This window comes from Sapajus apella, unplaced genomic scaffold, assembly GCF_009761245.1.
Source record: "Sapajus apella isolate SASKATOON/1434 unplaced genomic scaffold, GSC_monkey_1.0 scaffold41, whole genome shotgun sequence".
NCBI classification, from domain to species: domain Eukaryota; kingdom Metazoa; phylum Chordata; class Mammalia; order Primates; family Cebidae; genus Sapajus; species Sapajus apella.
Window position 1 is genome coordinate 15,069,034 of NW_022436981.1, and position 24,040 is coordinate 15,093,073.

At 36.3% G+C, this 24,040-nt stretch overlaps 1 protein-coding gene and 1 long non-coding RNA gene across 2 annotated transcripts in view; both read left to right on the plus strand.

The window, feature by feature from the left end:
• PRIM2 (DNA primase subunit 2) overlaps positions 1-24,040 on the plus strand; it is a 329,319-nt gene that overhangs the window by 213,846 nt on the left and 91,433 nt on the right. Inside the window, exon 13 of the mRNA XM_032299377.1 lies at positions 4,046-4,231. Coding sequence (XP_032155268.1) covers positions 4,046-4,231 — 186 coding nt within the window. The remainder of the gene's footprint in view (positions 1-4,045; positions 4,232-24,040) is intronic.
• The window catches only part of LOC116565873, a 2,951-nt gene continuing 493 nt past the window's right edge, over positions 21,583-24,040 (plus strand). The window contains exon 1 of the long non-coding RNA XR_004275632.1: positions 21,583-23,959. This is a non-coding gene — a long non-coding RNA (uncharacterized LOC116565873). The remainder of the gene's footprint in view (positions 23,960-24,040) is intronic.

The following is a 24,040-nucleotide window of genomic DNA, read 5'->3' on the forward strand; positions in this document are numbered from 1 at the left end:
TTGTTGGAGGTTAATTCTATTCCTACTTCTAGCTAGATGTTTCCCCATTCACAAGCAAATGTGAATTTGGTTGGATGCCATTGGCGTTCACAGAAATATTAATTCATTTAATGAATATATATTGAGCCCATCAGTTATGTACTAGCCATTTTGCTGTGGATACAGAAGTGAGGAAAACAGAAAATATTCCTAACTTCATGGACCTTACATGAGGGAGAGGGACAACATAGTCAATAATAAATGAGCAGTATAATGTTAAGTGCTATGATGACGATCCTTTCCTGGGTCTGTGCCTGAGACCCTGCAGTAAGTAATACAGATGTGTCTTTTTTTGGACTGCCTCCTACCTCTGTATCTAAATTGTTTGATCTTTACAACAGCATGTCATTTGCATGTCCTTTAATATTTGCAACTCTTCTCCAAATGTTTTCTTTAGATTTTTCTTCTAAAAAAATCTGGCTTTCTCAATGCTATTTCCGCTGTGGCCCTTTCAAGTAGAGACACCTTTCTCTGTGAGTTTGTGCATACTTGTGCAGTGAGTACCTTTCTTGATCCACATTTCTCTGCCTTCCATTGTTATAGCTCCAGCTCCTTTGAAACCCTTGTGATCTTATTGTATCATCTGTTATCTCCTTTGTTGCTACTCCACCCCTCCCCCACACCTGTATTCATTGATAATTTGAACACCCAGCTAATGGTTTTGTGTACTGGCAGTATTCTTGTTATTGTTCTTGGCCTTTGCAAGATCCAAGTTGATAATTCATCCCCTATCCTGGACTTTTTGCTCATTTGCCATAATCATTTTTCCATCTGTATGTAGCCAGACACTATCTTTATTTAAATTTTTATTATTTGGACTACTGCCCACACCTCTTAAGTATGTCTCCTGCTTCCGTTCTTACTGTTATGTAGTCTTTTCATTATCTAACAGCCAGAGTTCTCTTTGTTCAGTGGATCACATCAGTCTTCTGTTCAGAAACCTCTTGTGGGTTTTCATCATATATAGACTAAAATCCAAACTCATTTTATGGCTTCTGAAGCCATATGTGCTCATCATTTCTATTTTGTCTTCTGCTCCATTCTGGCTCACTCGCTTGCTCTGGCCACATGGACCTCATGCTGTCTTTTAGCACACCACTTTCCTTCTTTCTCAGGATCTTCATTTCACTGGAATCTAACTTAAAATATATGTCTTAGTTGAAATGCCATCTCCTCAAAAAGGCTTCCCTGGCCACCCAAATTGAAGTATCTCTCTCCTAATCACACTTTATTTCATTCCCCTATGTCATTTCCAGTGCTTTGGCATCAGATGTTATCTTTTTAATGTCTGTATTCATTGTTCACCTCCTCCAATTAGAATGTAAGCTCTTTGAGGACAGGGTTTTATATATATATATATATATATATATATATATATATATATATATATATATACATAAATATATAATTACATATATATATATTATTGCACTTTAGGTTCTGGGGTACATGTGAAGAACATGCAGGATTGTTGCATAGGTACATATTTGGCAATGTGGTTTGCTGCCTCCATCCCCATCACCCATATCTGGCATTATCCCCATGTTATCCCTGCCCCCGACTGTCCCTCCCCTAGTTCCCTGCCACAGACCTCAGCGTGTGATACTACCCTCCCTGTGGAGGACAGGGTTTTTTACTTCTTTGTTTACTGCTGGTTCCCCATGGCTGTACACATAGTAAGTGTTCAATACATATTTGTTGATTGAATAAATAAAAATTGAGGAATGTGCCAAAAGAAATTGAAATTGAGTTAGGTCTTGAATGATGACTTGGCTTTGGCTGGATGGCCTGTGAGTGGGAAGGGTGCACCAGGTAGGGCTAGCAGAGTGAGAAAGATGAGAAGCTACAGAGCATGACTGCATGGTCATGGGATAGTGAATAACCCAGCGGACTGGAAGTGGGGACTCATTTTTGCGTAGTAATAATACACTGGGCTTTCCCAATCTTCCTGTCACAGTACTTCTGTGGTGCTCAAGTTTTGCCCTTGTTGGAGGCCTCATTTTATCGTTTTATTTCCTGTGTTAAGTTACAAACTAGTGAATATAATAATTGTAGTGTCTTTTTCCTTAACTGAATTAAAGGGGAAATTATGTCTTACTTTCTTATTTTCCAGAACACTTAATAAATATTTGTTCAGTTTTGTATAATTGAAAGTAGTTATTGGCCGGGCGCTGTAATCCTAGCACTTTGGGAGGCCGAGGCAGGAGGATCACCTGTGGTCACGAGTTTGAGACCAGCCTGGCCAACATGCTGAAACCCTGTCTCTACTAAAAATACAAAAATTAGCTGGGCATTTTGGCAGGCACCTGTAATCCCAGCTACTTGAGAGGCCGAGGCAGGAGAATTGCTTGAATCTGAGAGGTAGCGGTTACAGTGAGCAGAGATGACGCCGCTGCGCTGCAGCCTGGGCAACAGAGTAATATAATAATATATTATAATAAATTTTGAGAGTCCATCTCAAAATGAGTTAGCTACTGAGGAAACCTTGCATGTTTATACTAAGGATGTTGAACGTTGATTGTATGGATTAGAACAATATTTAGGGAAAAAAGTCAGATATTAATATGAAGGAATAAAAATGGTCACAAGAGAATGAGCTGAAAGACATTCTAGTTAGTTCTACCAAGGAAAGATATGGGTCTGAATGAACTAGACTGGGGCTGGAAAAATTCAGAAGTTGTTACTGTAAAAGAGTGAAAAACTGGATGGTCACTAGAGGGAGCACCAGAGTCAAGCAAAGTGAGACCTGCTCTTTCTTATAGAGGAAGTGAACTTGCTAAGGCATATGTGAAGAAGTAAGAATTTAAGTCTTGAGAGGAGGATATTTAAGGAAGTTGTAGCAAATGCAATTGAAACCATAAGTGAAAAATTAAAGTGGGCAGTGATATTTCATTTTTGACACTAAGGGAAAGACCTACACTTTGTTCCTTTTAACTTGATTTAACACATTTATTTGAATTTTCCTTATGAGAACAATATGTCTTATTTTTGTGTTCTACTTCATATTTGAGTTACCTTAAAAGTTCATCTGCTATTTGGCAATTGTACTTTTATCTCAGGGAAATGAAATCTTAAATTCACGTAAAAACCTCTTAAAGAATGCTCATAATAGCTTCATTTGAAATAGCCCAAACTGGAAACAACCCAAGTGTTCTTCAATGAGTGAATAAATACATTATGATACATTCGTATCATGGAAAACTACTCAGTAATAAAGAAATGAGCTTATATACAACTTAGATGAATCTTGAGGGAATTCTGCTGAGTTAAAAATGACAATCTTGAAACAATACATATTATATAATTCTATTATATAATACTCTTGAAATGACAAAACTATAGTGATGGAGAACAGATCAGTGGTTGCCAAGGATTACAGAACTGGGGGAGGGGTAACAGGATGCAAAGGATAGATGGGGGTGGTTATACAAGGAAAACATGAGGGAACTTTGTGGTGACAGAACTGTTCTGCATCTTGACTGTGGGGGAGGATGTATGATCCTACATGTGACAAAATTGCATAAAAGTTAATACAGAAATAAGTGCATGAATACAACTGAGGAAACCTGAATAAGACTAGTGGATTTTATCAATGTCAGTATCCTGTTTGTGATAATCTACTGTAGTTTTACGTGATTTTATCTTTGGGGGGAATTTAGGTATTTGCTATCTCTTTGCATTATTTCTTTTAACTGTATGGGGGTCTAGAGGTAACTTCATTATTTAATTAAAAAAAAAGTTTAATTAAATTTATAAAAGAAACAGGTAAAATTTTAATAGTATGTTATTTAAACCGAAGTATCTAAAATATTACATTAACTTGTAACCAATAAAAGAAGTTAAGGAACATCTGATACAGATAGGTCATCTGTAACCACAATAATAAAGTGGTACTTTCTTATGGCATTTGTTTTTTGTTCCAATTAAATCGAGTTTGCAACCATAACAAATATTATTGGGGATCTAATAAGTCTTCCACATAACTTAAAACTGTTTTTTCTTGTAGCTTTCTACCAAATCCTTCCCACCTTGCATGCGTCAGTTACATAAAGCCTTGCGGGAAAATCACCATCTTCGTCATGGAGGCCGAATGCAGTATGGCCTATTTCTGAAGGGCATTGGTTTAACTTTGGAACAAGCATTGCAGTTTTGGAAGCAAGAATTTATCAAAGGAAAGATGGATCCAGACAAGGTAATTCTGGAAAAAATCAGAGTGGTAACTGATATTTTAATTTGGTCTGAAAATGAAAAGGTCTTTTTTTTTTTTTAAATATGCTCCCTGCAATGTAGTTGAAAATTCTAAAAAGATGAATGTGTTGACAATTGAGTTTAAATAAAAAGAAACTTGCATGTTAATCTAATACAAAAGATTGGGAAAGGAATGTTTTCCTTCGTAGGTATACTGCCAGTAGTAATCATAAGATTGAAATTGCTTTTAGAGTTATATTTCTGTAGGAATGTATATGTATCTGTACATATCCCCACACACACACACACACACACACACACACACACACACACACACAATGTTTTGAGCACTGGGAGATACCGTGAACAAATAAAATGAATATATTTAAAATCTTTTCTATTATGTTATGCAGAATCTTTTATAAACTTTGTGGTTCACTTTTGAGACATGGTCTTCCTCTGTCGCTCAGGCTGGGCTAGATTGCAGTGGTGCAATCACGGCTCACTACAGCCTGGACGTTTGGGCTCAAGTGATCCTCCGACTTCATCCTTCCCAGTAACTGGGGCCACAGGTGCATGCCATTATGCCTGGGTAATTCTTTTTTTTTTAATTTTTTGTAGAGTTGGGGTCTCACTATGTTGCCCAGGCTGGTCTCAAACTGTTGGGCTCAAGCCATTCTCCTGCCTTGGCATTCTAAAGGGTTGGGATTACACCTGTGAGCCTGAGTCATTGTACCCAGCCTATGGAACATTTTGAGATAGACAGTAATCACTGTAAACCTGAACAACTTTTCAAAAAACCTATCCACAGTGCTTATGTTCCCTATCCTACTCCTTATTTCTCTTTAATAGTGCCAGCTAATAACATTTTATTTGGAAATATGATTTCTTGCCCCTTCTATGCCTTGACACTGTGATATGAAGAACATTTTTTACTGTTTATTTCTTGATTTGCTCCCTCCTAAAAGTAAATTATAGAAGAAAGAATATTTACCAGGTACTTTGTTACGTTTTACGTTAGTTTGCAAGGGTTGCCGTAATAAAATACCACAGACTGCTTGGTTTAAAAAACAGAAGTTTATTTCCTCACACTTCAGGTGGCTGGAAGTCCAAGATCAAAGCACTGGCAGATTTGGTTTCCGCCAAGGCCTGCCTCCTTGGCTTACAGGTGGCCACCTTCTCACTTTGTGCTCCCATGGCCTTTTCTCTGTGCATGTGCATCCCTGGTGTTTATTTTCTTATAAATATGCTAGTCTTACTGGATTAGGGCCCCACTCACATGATCTCGTTTAACCTTAATTATCCCTTGAGAGGCCCTATCTCCAATTATAGTTGGATTTGGAGTTAGGGCTTCAACAGATGAATTTTAGGAGATCACAATTCAGTTCATGTCTTTAGCTGTATTGAAAAGCTCAGGTTTTTAAAATAACATGTTATAAAAAGCCTTACAGTTTTTATAGATTTGTTTTAAAAACTGTCTTCATCCACAATTATTCATAGAATCTTAATGAAGTCATTTAATAGGATTTTCTTTGAACAGTTCTGGATAATGCTTTTTAGACCTCCATTATCTTTCTTTTAAAGGTAGTTTAGTCTAATTATAAATATTAAATACAGAAAAATTCACCTGTTATCCCCTAGTTTGAAATAATTACTGTCAACATTGTAGCCTTTTACTCTAATCTGGACAACTGAATACCACTGACTTTCCCCATTCTAAAATTTGTCATTATATTATGATGATTTTTCCATGTTTTTGACCAATCTTTGAAAATATCTTAATCAGTTGTATAATATTATATCCTTTGAAAGTGATGTAATTTGTTTAATGATTTTCCTATTGTTGGACATTTGGTTGTGTCTAATTTGACTCTGTTATATACGTTACTGACATGTGTAACAGAGTCAAATAGCTGGTATCCAGAGGACACAGATCATTGATTATAGTTCTAATTATGTTCTTTGTGTGTGTGTTTGTGTGTGTGTGTGTGTATGTGTGTGTGTGTGTGTGTGTACATTCACCAGAAAATAAAATTATCTGATAAGAAACTACACACAGTTTTGTGGGTTGGTTCACGCCTGTAATCGTAGCACTTTGGAAGGTCGAGGTGGGTGGATCACCTAAGGTCAGGAGTTAGAGAGCAGCCTGGCCAACATGGTGAAACGCTGTCTCAACTAAAAATACAAAAATTAGCCAGGTGTCCTGGCAGGCGCCTGTAATCCCAGCTACTTGGGAGGCTGAGTCAGGAGAATCCTTTGAACCTGGGAGGCGGAGGTCGCAGTGAGCTGAGGTAGCGCCACAGCACTCCAGCCGAGGCATCAGAGGGAGACTCCATCTCAAAAACAAAAACAAAAACAAAACAAAACTACACACAGTTTTACAGTTTTAATGCATTCTTTGAAATGACTGTTCAGAAAGGTTTTAAATTAGACCCTCTTCAAGCGATGTGAGAATTTTGCTCTGCCATTGACATCGTTATGTATTATTAATTTAAAAGAGTTTTGATCTTATTAGGAATTTGATGTGTTAAGTAGGTAGATGTATTAGGGTTCTTCAGAGAAACAGAACTGTATATATTTCTGTTTCTCTCCCTCTCTCTCTCATTTACACATTCCCTCCCCCCCCACCTCCAAAAGAGAGCTAGAAAGGTGGAGGTTGTGGAGGTTGACAAGTCTTAAGATCTGCAGCTGGCAAGTTGGAGACCCAGAAGAGCCAAATGTTGTAGTTCTAGTCTGATTCCAAAAACCTGAAAACCAGAGTAGTGCTGATGTATAGTTGATCCTTGAAATACACAGGTTTGACCTGCATGGGTCCAGTTATATGCGGATTTTTTTCAATAAGTATATCGGAAATTTTTTGGAGATCTGTAACAATTTGAAAAACCTTGCAGATGAACCACATAGCCCAGAAGTATCCAAAAAGTAGGAAAAAGTTAAGTATATATAAATGCATAAAATATATACTAGTCCTAATTACTAACATGAGATATACAGAAATCTATTGCTAAAAGTTAAAATTTATGAAAACACATGCACACAAATGTACAGATCGTACGTGGTGCCATTCCCAGTAGAGAGAAATGTAAACAAATGTAAAGATGCAGAATTAAATTATAAACTACATAAAATTAACTGTAGCACATTCTGTGCTACTATTGTAATCTCATAGCCCCACCCTGTTGCTATTGTGGTGAGCCTATAAGTGTTACAAGTATCTGCTTAAAATGGCATGTGATGCTTATCATCTCAGCTTGAGCAGTTTGTCTGTACAGTAAATTATGTATTACAGTAAAGTCATCTCACAGTTCTTGCATATTTTCATCATGTTCAGTGTAGTACTGTAAACCTTGAATAACACCATAGGCTCGTAAATGTATTTTCTTAAGACCTTCTTTTTCTTTTTGTATTTTTAGTTGAGACCGGGGTTTCACCATTTTGGCCAGGCTGGTCTTGAACTCTTGACCTCAGGTGATCTGCCTGCCTCGGCCTCCCAAAGTGCTGGGATTACAGGCATGAGCCACTGTGCCTGGCCTATTATGACTTTCTTAATATTTTTTTTTCTCTAGCTTACTTTATTGTGAGGTTACAATGTATAATATATATAATATTCAAAATATGTGTTAATCAACTGTTTATGTTATTGGTAAGGCTTATGGTCAACAGTAGGGTTTCAGTAGTTAAGTGTTTGGGGAACACAAACACAGTAGGCTTGTGGTCAACAGTAGGCTTTCAGTAGTTAAGTGTTTTTAACTGTATGGGGTGAGGGATAGAGGTTGTTGCCTATAATCCCTGTGTTGTACAGGGGTCAGCCTTAGTTCCAGTTCAAATGCCAACAGCTTCGAGACCCAGGAAGAGTCAGTGTTTCAGTTTGAGTTTAAAGGCAGGGGAAAAAAATGAGGTCCCAGTTTCAGGAACTCAGGCAGAAGGGAATTCCCTCTTAATCACAGGAGGTCAGGCTTTTTGTTCTATTGAGGCTTTCAACTGATTGGATGAGAATTACCCACATTAGGTAGGGCAATCTGCTTTACTCTAACTACCAATTCAAATATTAATCATATCCAGAAACACCCTTCAGAAACAACTACTATAATGTTTGACCAAATGTCTGGGCATCTCGTGGCCCAGTCAAGAGTTGGGTTGCTTTTTTGAGATGGAGTCTTGCTCTGTCACCCAGGCTGGAGTGTAATGGCGTGATCTCGGCTCAGTGCAACCTCTGCCTCCCAGGGATTCTCCTGCCTCAGCCTCCCGAGTGGCTGGGATTACATGCATACACCACCATGCCCAGCTAATTTATGTATTTTTAGTAGAGACAGGGTTTCACCATGTTGCTAAGGCTGTTCTGAAACTCCTGACCTCAGGTGATCCACCTGCCTCTGCCTCCCAAAGTGCTGGGATTACAAGTGTGAGCTACTGCCACCATGCCCGGCTGGTGAGCTGGGTTGTTTTGAAGTCAAAAGCGAGGAGTTGAGCTAGCATTTTAGCTTGGTTTGTGCTGTAAACTGAGAGAGGAAAAAAGGAAACGAGAGAGAAAACCGGCTGCACCAGCCTGTATGGACACCTACCCTGAGTACTGGATCTTTGGCTTGGACACCTGTTCACTGACCTGCCTTCTTTTATGTACATCTGGAATAGCCTGTGGAGCACTATCATCAATATTTAGTCTTTTTAAAAAACTTGTGTGTTTAAATTTTTTTATTAGGGATTTTTATTTTGCAATGTGAACTTTTTTTTTCAAAAATTCTTTTAAAAGAAATTTTTTTTAGTTTTCTAGATAACATATAGTAGTCTACATTTTTATTAGCTATTGGTTATAGCAAATATTATTTTGACTGTAGGATTAGAAGACACGTCTGTGACTTTCCATGACTATTTGTTGTTCTGTTGTTACATAGTTTGTATTTGTAAGTGTTCATGTTTTTTCTGAACTGAGTCTCTTTTTTGAGACAGTGTCTCACTCTGTCTGTAGGCGCCAGGCTGGAGTGCAGGGGCTTGATCTCAGCTCACTGCAACCTCCGCCTCCTGGGTTCAAGCAATTCTCCTGCCTCAGCCTCCTGAGTAGCTGGAACTACAGGTGTGCGCCACCACGCCAAGCTAATATTTTGTATATTTTTTAGTAGAGATGGGGTTTCACCATGTTAGCCTGGATGGTCTCGATCTCTTGACCTCGTGATCAGCCCGCCTCGGCTTCCCAAAGTGCTGGGATTACAGGCATGAGCCACTGCGACCGACCTGAACTGTGTCTTTTACATTCTTTTTCAATGACATGTAATAAACTAAGGCATACTAAATTACAGTATTCTCTAATTGAACAATTGTATCTATTTGTTAAGTGATACATACAATTAAAAATATTCATAAGAGGTATAAAAATAGTTGGCTTAAAATACTACTTATAGGATATTTTTTAGGATGATTATAGACGATGTTAAACATTTTCTATAGTGCTAGTTAAAGGACTTAGGTGTTGAACCTGGCTTGAATGATTTGAAATAACGACTTCTGTTGGACAGCTTATTTCCTAACAGTGTAAGAAAAATGACGTGGTAACAGTCAATTTCAACTGGAATTTTTCTGTACTATTGTTTCCCAAATGATCATAATTTCTGATTTCTTTCTCTTAATATTTGTGTCCTCATTGTGACTTATTTGAGATACATTGCTATGTGTGTCTGAGCAAATATTCTGAGTACTTAACCAGTACTTTTGAGTCAGCAGAGATGGGTATAATATCTCCACCAATTTTGAGCTCTAACTCTGCTGCCACAACTGCTTTACCTAGATACACTGCCTAGAACCAAGTATGTCTTTACCCTAATTTCTTCTAATGCAGCTGTATTCTTGAATTGACTGAATGATCAGTGTCTGTCTCTTCCTTCCATCTTCACTTGCTTGTGCTTGTTGCAGGCATTTTTTGAAAACTTTGCTTTTAAAACTAATGTTATACTTAATGTTAGAGGGGAATATGTTGTCTGATTTCTAAAATAATTTACACCTGTATGTAGTGTTTGTAACTGTCATCCAGAATATAAATATTAAACTATTGTGTCTCGAGATACCTTTTATTAAGGTTAAGCAGTTTTTGTGTTATAATGCACATAATTTCTGTCACAAACATTTTTGCCTAGAAATGATGTGACTATGGAAGCAGCTTAAGGTTCTGTTGCTCACTGTTGTTTTTTATTAGGAATTTGATGTTGTAAGAGTTAAAGGAGGAGGAAAGAAATATGAAAAGCAGCTCAACAGTCAGAGACAGGTTTATTTTGGAGAACAAACCAGAGAGGGGCTTCTGGCCAATTTCAATCAGGAGCGGTCTCTCTTACAGACTAAGAATATTTATTGGTGAGAGAGCTTGGAATGTTTCTGTGTTGGGGAGAAATTTATGGCGGGGTTGGAATGTCTCTGGTCTCACGGGAGGCTATTTGGGGCTGTTTTCTCTCCAGCTGTAGGGGAGGTTATCTCGGGGTTGTCATGTCTCTGGTTGGGGAGGAGTTTGGAGTGTTTCTGGTCAGAGATGTTGTTTGTGGTTTATGGTCATGCTGATCTTAGCCATTAGGCTGATGCCCTTTGGATTGAGGCAGTTTTTGATCAAGGTAAATTTTAAAATGATGATGCTTGTCCAAAATGGCAGTATTCCTGCTCTGTCATATGTGTTAAGTCAATCCTATATATGTAAAAAGTAGCCATCTACCTGTAAAGTGCTCATTCAGAGCTGTTGGTTTGGATTATTTTCTTTTCATTTAAAAATATTTTCAGACTAGCAATAAATGATATTGGTTACTTGCTACCACCAGATTATGTTCTTATAATTTTGGGTGCTTATGACTACCTTATATTTATTGCTTATTTATTTATTAAATGTATTCTACAATTAGAATGTAGACTATATAAAAGCAGGTATCGCATCTTTCTTGTTGACTGCTACATGTTCAGGCACCTAGAACAGTGCCTTACTCATAGCAGGCACTCAATAAATGTTTATTGAATAAACTAATACATGGACATTTCCATATTATTTACATAGAAATAAATTTTCATATGTGTTCATAGATTTTATTTATATTTTGCTGAAAACATGGTAAATTCTACCAAATCTTTAAAGTTTGGCTTTTAATATGAGAAAAAATAATCTTTATCTGTTTTTGTTCTTTTTAGATAGGGCTGTTTCTAACAAGTTGTAGAATACTAAGTCATTTTAGTTGCTTTTTTATTTCTAAGACTAGTAGATCTCAGCATCAGTATCATTTGGGAATTTGTTAGAAATGCAGATGCTTTGAATCAAATTTGTTGTCATCCATGTATTTTTCTAAATCAAAATATGGATTGGTAGAATATACAGATATACAAATATTTAATACGGTATCATATTATGATTCGTATAAAAAGTACAGAGAAATATACTTGTGTATATACACAGACACATATATATGTACATATTCCATCTACTTGGCATAGATCATTCAGCAGATTTTTATTGTGTATTTATCATGAACATGTACCATTCTGAACATGCTGCAATAAAAGAAACATCCTTTATCTATGGAGACTTTCCAGGATCTTATTTATGAGAATCTTCCAAGAGATTTATTTGGAAAAACCAGATAAATGCAAATATACAGACAGTGAAGTAAGGAAATTTCATGTTAAAGGGGCAACATTTTAAAGGACCTTAAAGTGTAGGCCATCCTGTAGGTGTTAGGAAACTCAACTGTACCAGTGTAATTGTGGCAAGAGGGGAGTCTGGAGACTTAGGTTTTTTTACCAAATTACTAAAGATAGATTGAATTAATAGGGCAGTAGGAACTGGTCTTGTTGGGTAGGTAGCTGCCAATTAGGATCCTGTCAGCCTGGATAGGATCAATTGGTAACTGTAATTTAGTGAAATATGTATAGTTTTACAACTTTGAATATATTATTACTAAAATTATATAATGAATGTGGGATGTTATGAAGGTTTGCTGAAGAAAGGAAAATAGTATGAGTAAAGTTTCCACCTGGTTCAAATTAATTTGGCCTAACTATGTATTTCTGATTATATAGGCTAACATTGATTTAAAAAAGAAAAAAACTCTTTTGCTGTAAGATTTTAATCTACTTGATAATAGTTAATTTAGAAAGATAGAAGGAATTGGAAAACGATTCCAAACATGATGGTAAAAAGGGAAAGTATTGTCGAGGGGATGTGTAGTAAGAAAGTTATTAGGGTGCATCATGTTAGAGATCAATCTTGAATTAAGATTTGGAGAAAGTGAATGACATGGATTGGTAGAGAAAGAACTAAGAGCAAGAATACACAGTAAACAAGAAATGAGGGAAAAGTAGGTAAAACATTGTTAACTCTTCATTTTCTTTATTTTTGTAATACTTTTAAATAATTTTATATTAATAATTCTTTCATTTATTACTTGTTCACTTAGGCTTTTTTATTAGGTGTTTTCAGGATTGTTGTAGTTTTGACTGTTGTGATTTAAAATTCTCCGTTTCCAGACTTTTTGTATTTTACCTTCTCAGTATATTTGAATACTGTTTTATTATTTAGATGTATATTATACTTGATGATAGGGATTTTAGTATTAAAACATCAGTTATTTCCAGGAGAACATTCCACTGTTACATGATCTTATAGCAAACCAGTTGCTTTTCACAATATGCCTTACTCCAAAAATATTGGTTTCATAAGGTAGGGTTTTTATTCTTAGATTTTTTTTTTTTAAGTGAAAGCAAGTTTATTAAGAAAGTAAAGGAATAAAGAATGGCTATTGCATAGGCAGTGTAGCCAGATTTAATTGTTGAATATTACTCTTGATACATTTAAAATGTTAAAATAGATTTCTTTGAGTTAATTCTTGTCATTGAAGGATGGGGACATTTAAAAATTGTGCTTAGGTTGTTGAATCAGATTTTTTTGGATTTGTGAATGATTCACAAGAAGTATTTAAAGTTTTGAGTGTCTTATTTAAATAATCTCCCATATTTCTGAAATAAAGGCACCTAGGCTTTATGCAAATAAAATGTATTTAATTAATCAGAGTAAAGTTTTTTCATGTTTTTCTTAGTTGTAATTATAATTTACATGCCTGTCTACCTGAAAAAAACATCACCTTCGGTGCAAGAGATATAAAATCAAACCTTTATTTATTTTTTATTATTAAATTTCAACTTTTATTTTAGATATAGGGGGTGCATGTGCAGGTTTGTTATCTGAGTATATTTTGTGCTGTGAGGTTCGAGGTATGTATCTCATCACCCAGGTAGTGAGCATAGTACCCAATAGGTAGTTTTTCTATCACCCTCCCCCTTGCCTCTAGTAGTCCTCTGTGTCTGTTTCTCCTATCTCTATGTCTGTGCATGCCCAATGTTTAGCTCCCACTTACAAGTGAGAGCACGCACAAACCTCTATTTAAAGTATGAATACCACAAAAATATTCTTTTACTTGGCCCTTGGACATTAAGTCACTTTGGCCACTAGCTTTGTTAACTATTGAATTTAACTGTATAATTCTTCTAATAAATTCAAAGCAATATGTCCTGTCAATCAGATTGCTTATAGTGGTGTTGTTCTGAATTGCTTTAAGCTGGTTTTATTGGATATTAAGTACAACATTGATAATGTACATTTTATGTAGCTGTTGTTTCTGTCCTTGATGACAGCACGCTTCAGGTCTATTACATGTTGTTATAATTGGGTCAAGGGCCATTTAGCACTGTTTAAAAAGCTTATTTTTCCTTCTAGAATCTAGCTTGCATCATGACTTAGAACAAACTTGTGTTAAAAAATGACTACTGAAGGATTAAATATTTGGCTGGCAGGGGGTGAGTATATGAACCATATTTATTGTTAGGATTTTTTTTTTTTATTTCAAAGACCAGTAGATCTCAGCATCAGCATCAGTTGGGAATTTGTTAGAAATGTGGATTCTCAGAATCAAGTTCTGGGGTCAAGGCCCACAATTTGTGGTTTAACCATCCTGATGAACACTAAAGATTCAGAATCACACTGTTTTAAATACTACCCTGTCATAGTCCATTTTCTAGTGCTTATCATAGAATATCTGGAACTGTGTAATTTATACAGAAAAGAAATTTATTTCTTCTACTTATGGTTGAGAAGTACCAGGTCGTGAGGCTGCCTGATGAGAGCCTCCTTACTTGTGGGGACTCTGAGTAGTGCCAAGGTGGCACAGAGCATCACATGGCAAAGGGGCTGAGTGTGCTAGTGCACTGTCTCAGGTCTTTCTTCCTCTTCTTAGAAAGCCACCAGTTTCCCTCCTATGACAACCTATTAATTTATTAACCCTTTGATCCATTCATCCATGAATGGATCAGTCCACAATAGGCAGAGCTTCCACGATCCAGTCACGTCTGAAAGGCCCTACCTCTCACTGTTGTCACATTGGGGATTACGCTTTAATGTGAGTTTTGGAGGCGGCACATATTCAAACCATAGCAACCTTATGAAAATTTAAACTGGTTATTGGCTTGTTCAAGTTATAGGCCTTTATTGGTAAATTCTTCAGCTCTTGTTTTGTTCTTCTGTCTGCTTCTCTTTGCGATTTGAACATACATGTTGTCCCTTGTCAATAACCCACACACATCCCTGCTACATACCAGGTACCAGTAAATACGAAATGAATATGTATAGCAGACTTTCTCAGTTGATGTACTGCTATGAATTTCCAATATACTCCAATATTGATCCCATGAATCCTTGGAGAAGCTAGGCTGGATCTGGGGTATTAAAACTTATTGCCTTCAACTGTGAGCAGCTTCTTTCATTTTGCCCTAGAGTGCTTTACATATGTCTTTTTATGTACTCAGTGACATGAAAAAGATTGGAAAGAACTGATAGAGTACAGGCTTGCAGATTATTGAGTTCAGATTTCAGATGATTGAATTCCATTATATACAAGTTGTGTGACTTCAGGCAAGTTACCTCACATGTGTCCCCATCTACAGAATGTGGATAATAATTATATATACATATGTATATATGTCTCTAACTGTTGTCTCTTTATTCTTCATTGATGTAGGGAAGATTCAGTAAGGGCTTAATACAGATTCTGATACATAGTAACTGCCAGCTATTCTTACTCTGGGTTTTCAAAGGAAAGAGTGGTTAGATTGGTATGATACAATCAGCAAAGTTTCCACAAGTAGAATACAGTATGTGCTGGCTTATTAGGGGTTTCATATAACATAGAATGGAGAAGAAGATTAAGGGCAAAGAAAGGAAATAGGGACTAAATTTCAGCAAAGATAGTTTGTCTTAAGAAATGTTCAAGGGATGTGGTATGATGGAATGGATTTGAGGCTGTTCTTGGGAGCTCTTGGGTTTCACAGTAAAGGCAGAGAAATTGACAGGAGAGATTAAGTTGTCTGGTTTCTGGCCTCCTTTTAGCAAGTGTAATTGTATCTTTATCTACTTTTATGGGTTGGGCTTCTGTGTAAGATTTCACTTAAAAGGAGGCTTTTGCTATTTAAAAATGTTTAAAAACACAATTCTGGTTTATTTATAGTGTGGAATTTAGGAAGGTAGTATGAGATGAGTAGAGAAGAGAAAGATACTAGTGCCAGAATATGATTGCTTTAAATGAACTTTGTCTTACAGTCACAGTAAACGCATTAGTGAATTTTAAACCAGGAGAGAATTATATCTTCAGAAGATTACTATGGAAATAGTATGAAGAACTGAAATGCAGAAAGACTAGGAATGAGATAAAGTTAACCAAGTTAGGTCTTGTGATAGTGCTAAGAACAAAGGGGTAAGTGTGGATTCAAGAAACATTTTGGGGACAGTTTATAGGACAGCATGGAGAAAGAATTAAATTTAACTCAGGTGATCAGCCTAAGTTATTTAGAAAGCCCATTAGCACAGGTAATGGACAGGGAACTAAATTGCCTGGGATCAGAGTGGAGGTGAAATGGATCATGAATTTGGTTCCGCTTTGTTTCCAACTTTGAGGAATACCCACTGTTTGGAACAGAGATGGACGAACCAAGAGTGAAAACAGAATTATGAGAAAAATTGAAGTAGAAGAGAGGAAAACAACAGTTTGGTGCTAGGCACTAAGAAAGAGGAGAATTTTGAAAGTAAGAGGTACTTGGTATTTTCAGAACTGAAAAAGGCATGGATATTGTTTTTAAGAAGTTGTTTTTTAGAAAAGGTCAAAGCAGAAACCAGATTTCCTAGTCTTAGCACACAAGGAAATGGAGGTGATGGGAATAGAATGTGTGTTTCTAAAGTATAAAAATTCAGGAAGGAAGGAAATAGGACATACTAGGTATAGAAAATGAGTGTGCCAAGCATGGTTTTCAAGCTGGGGTGGCCAGAGCACTGAAACTCATGGAAATGGAGGATGTGCTAGAATAGTTGAAGAAACAAGGCCTGAGGAGATGGAAAGAGAATTTAAAACATTTATTTATAATGTGATTATTATAATGTCAATCTCCTTTCCTATATGGTGCTCCCTGAGAGTAGAATTTGTTTCTTTCTTACCTTCATATACCCAGCACTTGAGATGGTACTGGCAGATTATGTATGCTCAAAATCGTTCTACTGTAAGGACACATGCACATGAATGTTCATTGCAGCACTGTTTACAATAGCAAAGACCTGGAACCAACCCAGATGCCCATCGATGATAGACTGGACAGGGAAAACGTGGCATATATACACCATGGAATACTATGCAGCCATCAAAAACGATGAGTTCATGTCCTTTGGAGGGACATGGATGAACCTGGAAACCATCATTCTCAGCAAACTGACACAAGAACAGAAAATCAAATACCGCATGTTCTCACTCATAGGCAGGTGTTGAACAATGAGAACACATGGACACAGGGAGGGGAGCATCACATACTGTCTGTCGGGGGTGGGGTGGAAATGGAGAGGGACAGTGGCAGGTGGGGAGTTGGGGAGAGATAGCATGGGGAAAAATGCCGGATATAGATGATGGGGAGGAAAGCAGTAGATCACACTGCCATGTGTGTACCTATGCAACAATCTTACATGTTCTTCACATGTACCCCAAAACCTAAAATGCAATAAAAGAATAAATAAAGATATATTCCTATAAAAAATTTGTTGCATGACTGAAAGAATTGTATTAGGAGTTTAGTGAGCGTTGCTGTTTGTCTCACACCTGATGGGTATATGAAAAATTATAAATTGGTAAAGGAGTGTTTAAAAGTAGAAAGAAGAGCTGTAGATGCTTACACTCACTGCTCATCTTTCCAGTAAAGTAGGCATGGGAATCACTTACCAGAATGATTTTGTATATTTAGGGCTTAAAGAAAGTTGAAGAGTAAGAATAGCACCTTCCAGAAGTGTGCTAAGGCATTTAATAATAAAAAAATTGCTAAGCTACAGAATGGTTATAGTTTGAGTTCCTAGCATATGCTAGGCACTATAATTAATATTCTACATACAGAATTTTATGGAATCCTTAAAACAATCTTAGGAGATAAATATTACTTATGTCTAGTTTACTAATGAGAAAACAGTACTAGGCCATGAATTCCTGATCGGTAAAGTTAGCACTATTATGTTGCATTGTCTTACGGCCTTAGAGCAAAAGCAGAGAGGGCATAAGGTAAAGTTTATTTAGGTTTAGGAGTTAGCAAGGCAGCCATGCTGCTAAATTCTTCCTATGTTTTTTATTTAATTTAATCTCACAACACTACCGTGAAGTAAATATTACCTTCCTTCGATTGGGAATTTAGTGCATTTTCTCCAGGCAGCAAAGGTGGTACATGAGCAAACCTGGGTGAGACCCAGGTCTATTTTATTCCAAACCCTGAACTTCCCCCAGTACTCTCAGAAGTGAGACTGGACTTAGTGTATAGGTTGGCACTGATATGACAACTATGTACACTTAAGAGAACACAATTAACAATAGAGATTTTTCAGTTCTTGAGGACAGTAGTAATGTCTGCTAAAATGTTGCAAAGAATAAAGTATATAAGTGAAATACTATGTAATCTATAATGTACTAGACATATATTTAATAATTTAAAAATTTGATAAAGGGGTTATTCTATATAATTCACATTTTTTTCAGTATATTTGTAAACCTGTTAACTTCTACACACTGATAAAGGGGTTATTCTATGTAATTCACATGTTTTTTCAGTATATTTGTAAACCTATTAACTTCTAGACACAAATATTTGTTTTCTAATTATCTATGTTTTGGTTTTTCTTTCAAAGAAAAGTTTGTTTTGTTTTGAATGTTCATGTTGGTGATATCCTAGGAAAGTAATTTGAATTTAATAAAAAAATAGTTTCTTGTCTTAGGCGTGGTGGCTCACACCTGTAATCCCAGCACTTTGCGAGGCCAAGGCGGGTGGATCACCTGAGGTTGGGAGTTCCAGACTAGCCTGACCAACATGAAGAAACTGTCTCTACTAAAAATACAAAATTAGCCAGATGTGGTGGTGCATGCCTATAATCCCAGCTACTTGGGAGGCTGAGGTAGGAGAATCGCTTAAACATAGGAGGCGGAGGTTGTGGTGAACTGAGATGGTGCCATTGTACTCCCGCCTGGGCAACAAGAGTGAAACCCCATCTTTTTTTTAAAAAAAAAGCTTCTTGCAAAAAGAGTCTAATCTTTGTCATTATTTTTGGGCAGCAAGTTTAAAGGTACCTTTAACAGCTACCAAGTCATCTATAATGTATTTTTAGAGCTTTATTGCAGTGAAATGTGTTATATTCTCTCTTCTAAATATTTTGGTGTATAATAAAGATATGTGTACATTAAGGGTTTATTTCTTTTCTTGATGCTTTCCATAGCATGTGGAATACTAATTCTAGAATTTACAGTATAAGAATTAATATTTAAACATTGACTTGAACAGGTTGGACTTGCTTTCATGAATTGTCAGGAGGCTAGCTAGTCAGATTTTTGATTAAATTATGTATTGGATTAAGTCTATTATTAGAATAAAACAGGTGTTATTTCCCTCTCCTAACAGTATTCTGGCAAAAATTAGCTTTAGTAAATTTCATTGCTCTTGATGTTGTATTCCAAATACATTTAAATTCTTAAATTATGGAAATAAGATAAAAAGAAGACTTCAAGTCTGTCATTCATTTATAAATGTCATTTTGCCAGTGATACCTTATGGATTATGCTAATATATTAAAATGACATTTAAAAATCAAATGACTTTTTTTCAACATTTTAAAAGGTGGATCAAATTTTTGTTGCTAATATATGTGGTACTCTTAGGGGGAAATGACAATAGAATATGTATTTTCTTAAGAAGATGCCAGTTTAAAGTACCAAGAGCGTGTTTTAATTGGCCATGTCTCTGGACAAATTGGATATGTGTAGGTTCCAAAATGGGTCAGACTTCTGATACTAAAGGATTTTTCTTTGGAAGATTTATTAATGTTAGGAATCTCAGGGACTTGAAGTGTGGGCAAAGTATATTCTTGGTTTTCTTTAACAACCCATTGTGTGTTTGTCGCCTATTGTTCGACTCTAAATCTTTGCTGAATTTATTTTGTTTTTACTTAAAAAATTACTTTGAACCATATTTCTAGTTTGTTTACTTCTGTAGGATTTTATTTTATTTAAAAATAACCAAACAGTTATTTTGTACCTGCCTGTATGCACTGCTCTTTATAATAAGAGAATATATAAATTTTCATCGTTGTGGGGACCCAGAGAATGGTTGTGCTTTAATAGTGCGAATGTTGTTGTATGCAGCTCAGTCACAAAAGCAGGAATCTAATCAGGAAAGGGCTAGAGGGATGTTTACTCAAGGGGAAATCCAGAGGGTTACTGTTTTGAATTAGTAAGAATGTCATCTGCTTAGTGAAGCCAGCCTTTTAATTGAGAATAAGTTCAGAGAAGGAGACACAAAAACTCAGATTTGAAAGATTTCAGTGGTAAGGATGATACTGATTAGGCACCCTAAGAAGCAGATTGCTTTTCGACTTTGATCCCAAATAAGCTTGCCATTTTCTTTTGTACTATCTCAAACATAACCTGCCTTTTCCTAGGGGACTGTTTAAAGAGTGTATGTTGTTCATCCATTCAACACATATTGAGTATCTACTCTGTCCCAGCCAGTATTCTGGCTACTAGAGGTATAGCAGCAGTAAACAATACAGAAAAAACTATCAAAACTCTGGAGCTTACATTCTGGTTGAGGAGGGACAGTAAAAAGGTAAGTGAATTATTGATACATTAGTTGGTGATTACTGCTATGAAGAAACTTTTTTTTATGGAGAAGTTAGGGAATGCTGTTTAGTACCTGGGTGTGGTTTTAAATAGGGTGGTCATGAAAGGCTTAAACAAAAACATGATGTTTTGCCACAACTTGAGTTTTACATAAGAGCTCTAGGCTTGTGATTGTTGTTGTCATATCTTAGTGGGATATGAATACCAGGTCTGAGTGTTTCCCATTTTACAATCAAGAAAGTCAAGACAAAGGGAACCACCCAAGTGTACTCAGAATGAACAGACACTGGATCTTGGAACCTTTCGATATGATTTCGGTCTGTGGAGGTTTGAGCTGCAGTGCAGCTAGATTTAGCTAAAAAGTCATGGGTGCAGGGAAGGCCAGCAGGAGGCAGTGGAGTACCAGCACAAGCTGAGGCGAACTCCCAGTGGTGAGGCTTGGGCAAATGTAGCTCAAGTCAGGTGAGAAGCCGTGGCTTGGTGGCCTAGGCTTACACGGAGCCTACACTAAGCTCACTGTGTCTCTGCTCTCAGTGAGCAAGGTGGAGCAAACCCTTCATTTTGGGGGAATTGTCATTTAAAATGAGGTGCCAGACTTTATCTGTACCTCTAGGACTGATAATGGCAGATTTTCTTTCTCTCAAGTCTTTGATCCCTGTATCCTACTTACTAGAATTGAGTAAAGCAACACTGTCTTAATCATGCCTAGGCTCAAGGATCCTGTGATTTAGTCAAGTTCTTAAAGTTAGAGAAGGGAAAAGGATTTTCTACTAAATCTCAACAAAATCCCTATTTTTTTTTAATCCCCGCCTGGAAAGATAATCCAGAGGGAAATGAATGATGTCTGTAATGAACCTTACAATGTCTACAATAAGGGGTATGGGTTTTGGGCACAATTAATCTTTTTACCTACTATATGCTTTAGTTTGTCTCCACATCTTTGGACCTCAAGGCCTTTTATTTTATTTTATTTATTTTTTTTTTTTGAGATGGAGTTTCGCTCTTGTTACCCAGGCTGGAGTGCAATGGCGCTATCTCGGCTCACCGCAAACTTCACCTCCTGGGTTCAGGCAATTCTTCTGCCTCAGCCTTCTGGGTAGCTGGGATTACAGACAAGCGCCACCATGCCCAGCTGATTTTTTGTATTTTTAGTAGAGATGGGGTTTCACCATGTTGACCAGGATGGTCCCGATCTCATGACCTTGTGAGCCACCATGCCTGGCAAGGCCTTTTATTTCAACCTCTCGTTTCCTTTTCCTTTGCATTGGTTGAGGCATTTTCTTAGCTCTTCAGTTCTGTTCCTGCATGCCATCCTTGCCCTCTGAATTTTATATAAGTCTACAAAAACCAAGTATTTCTACATAGTTTCTCTTCACGTGTCTTTTCTGCCCCTTCCTTCAGCAGTTTTTAGTCAGACATTTTTTCTATGAAGAAACCCCTTGTTTTCCATAGTCTTTCAGAATGAACACTGTGACGAACATTCATCTCAGATTGTCTCCATTGTAATTTTTAAAAATTGTATATAAATTGTAAGATTTATTTAGACAGTGTAGTGGAAAACAAAACATTTGCCAGAACGAGTAAATGTGGAACAATATCACTGTCACTAGCTTAAGTAGTGGTTAAGTGATACTGTTTAGTAAATCCATATGTAAGGATAAAGTCAGAATGGTAAAAGCTTGACATTTCACAGGAAATGTATGGATTAAAGGAAATTTTATTTGTTTAAATATAGTCACGTTGTAATTTAGTTATAATAATACTGTTAAACCAATTTGAAGACAAGGTGTGCTTTATATGTTAATGTTTTTAGGTTATATTTTAATGTGATGTCACTTTAGCAATAAAAGAAAACTATACATATATACATTAATTCTCTTGGATATGAGTTTTTTTTTTATCACAATAATGCTTCTATTTCTACCATTAGTTTTAAAAATACTTAAAATTGCCCCTTGAAAATCTATATTTAGAAAAACGTGAATCCAGGACATAGTCATATTAATTAGTATATTTGAATATAATATTCACCAGTGAGAATGATCTCAAGGGTAATTCAAGAAAACATTATGAAGTCTTCTTGTATTTCTAGGAAATTTCCTGTTTTGTTCTGCCTTTAAAGGTGAACTTGTTTCTCTTTTTTTGCCATTATTACATATACTTTGATTACTTGCCTTATGATATGCTTGCTTAACTCACTGTGAAAACCTCGATGCTCCATTACTTGACTTGAGGTTTGGTATCCTCATCTTTAGTGATATTGAAACTACAGAAACACTGTAGTGTGGTCTTCAGAGTTTCAACGGTGTCATAGCACTTAAGGCTACTTTTTGTCCTCCTTTTTTGCTTCCCTATTCCTTGCAAATCTTTGCCTTGGCTACATGTGAGTTCAGGTAGTATGTTTCCACAGTTTCCAGATTCCAACTGTAAGGAACTAGAGACAAGATGATGTCCAAAAATCATCCCTATGCCATGTATGGGCCTTCTAGGAATAGTACCATAAAAATCTGTCTTTATTATTAATAGGTCCTTTCTGACAAATCAACACTTAAACATTATTTTAACACAATTTTATGATGATGATTATCTGCTACAGTTTTATGTATTTTAATCATTAACTTATTGATTGTGCCTTGAGGCCTCTTACATAAAGAATGCAATTTGAATAATGCCGTGGTAAGCCGTTTAATCTCTGTTTACAACTGTATTAGGTTTCATTCCAAACAGTAACGATGACTCCTTTCTATGGATAACTTGGCACATATTGTTTACATTTATATGTTGTTTTAAAAGGTATATTTTGTTAGATTTTCACATTCAAGATCATAAAACTTTATGTGTTTTTTTAAAAGATAATTTTAATCTACCTATAGTATGTACAAATGTATTACCTTAAAGGAAGAAATTACACTGTCTGATAGGGGAGAGAACTCTGAATAATCAAGGGGCAACTGGTTGGAATTTATTTTAGTACACTAGGAATGAACCAGATTTAGGTTAAGAGCTGTAGAATCCTTTCTGTTTATCACAGAAGGCCCAGCCCTGTGTTAATCCTTTCCTGAGCACCCTAGCCAGCAGTGACTTCCCCCCACCACCTCTTTCAGCCTTAATTAAATTTTAAGTGTCTGAATAGCAGGGATTCGATCTCTAAGTTGTTACTTTCTCCCGATCCACCTCTTGCATAGGAAAGAATGCTCTGCAACTAGCCTTTTCTTAATACGTATTTGTTGGCTGAAAATGGACCTAAGTAGGTTAAGCCATTAGTTTTTTCTTTTAAAAATTACAGGATATGCTACTTCATGATTTGTTCCTTCATATTTAAATCTTCCTGTTGTAGTAAAGACAGACTTTTCATTTAAAAAGTGGAATTGCTAACGAATATGTTTTCATTCTTTCAGGGAACCCTCTAGCCATATCATTTGCTTTTCTGACTGTTGATTATAGATTGGCTTATCCTTAGAGACAACAGACTCTGAGTACCATAGTAAATGCCTTGTATTATTTTCTCTTTACAAAGATAAACCAAAGTTTTAAAAGAGCATGTTTTCTTTCTTTCTTTCTTTCTTTCTTTCTTTCTTTCTTTAGGGCTTTCTTTCTTTCTTTCTTTCTTTCTTTCTTTCTTT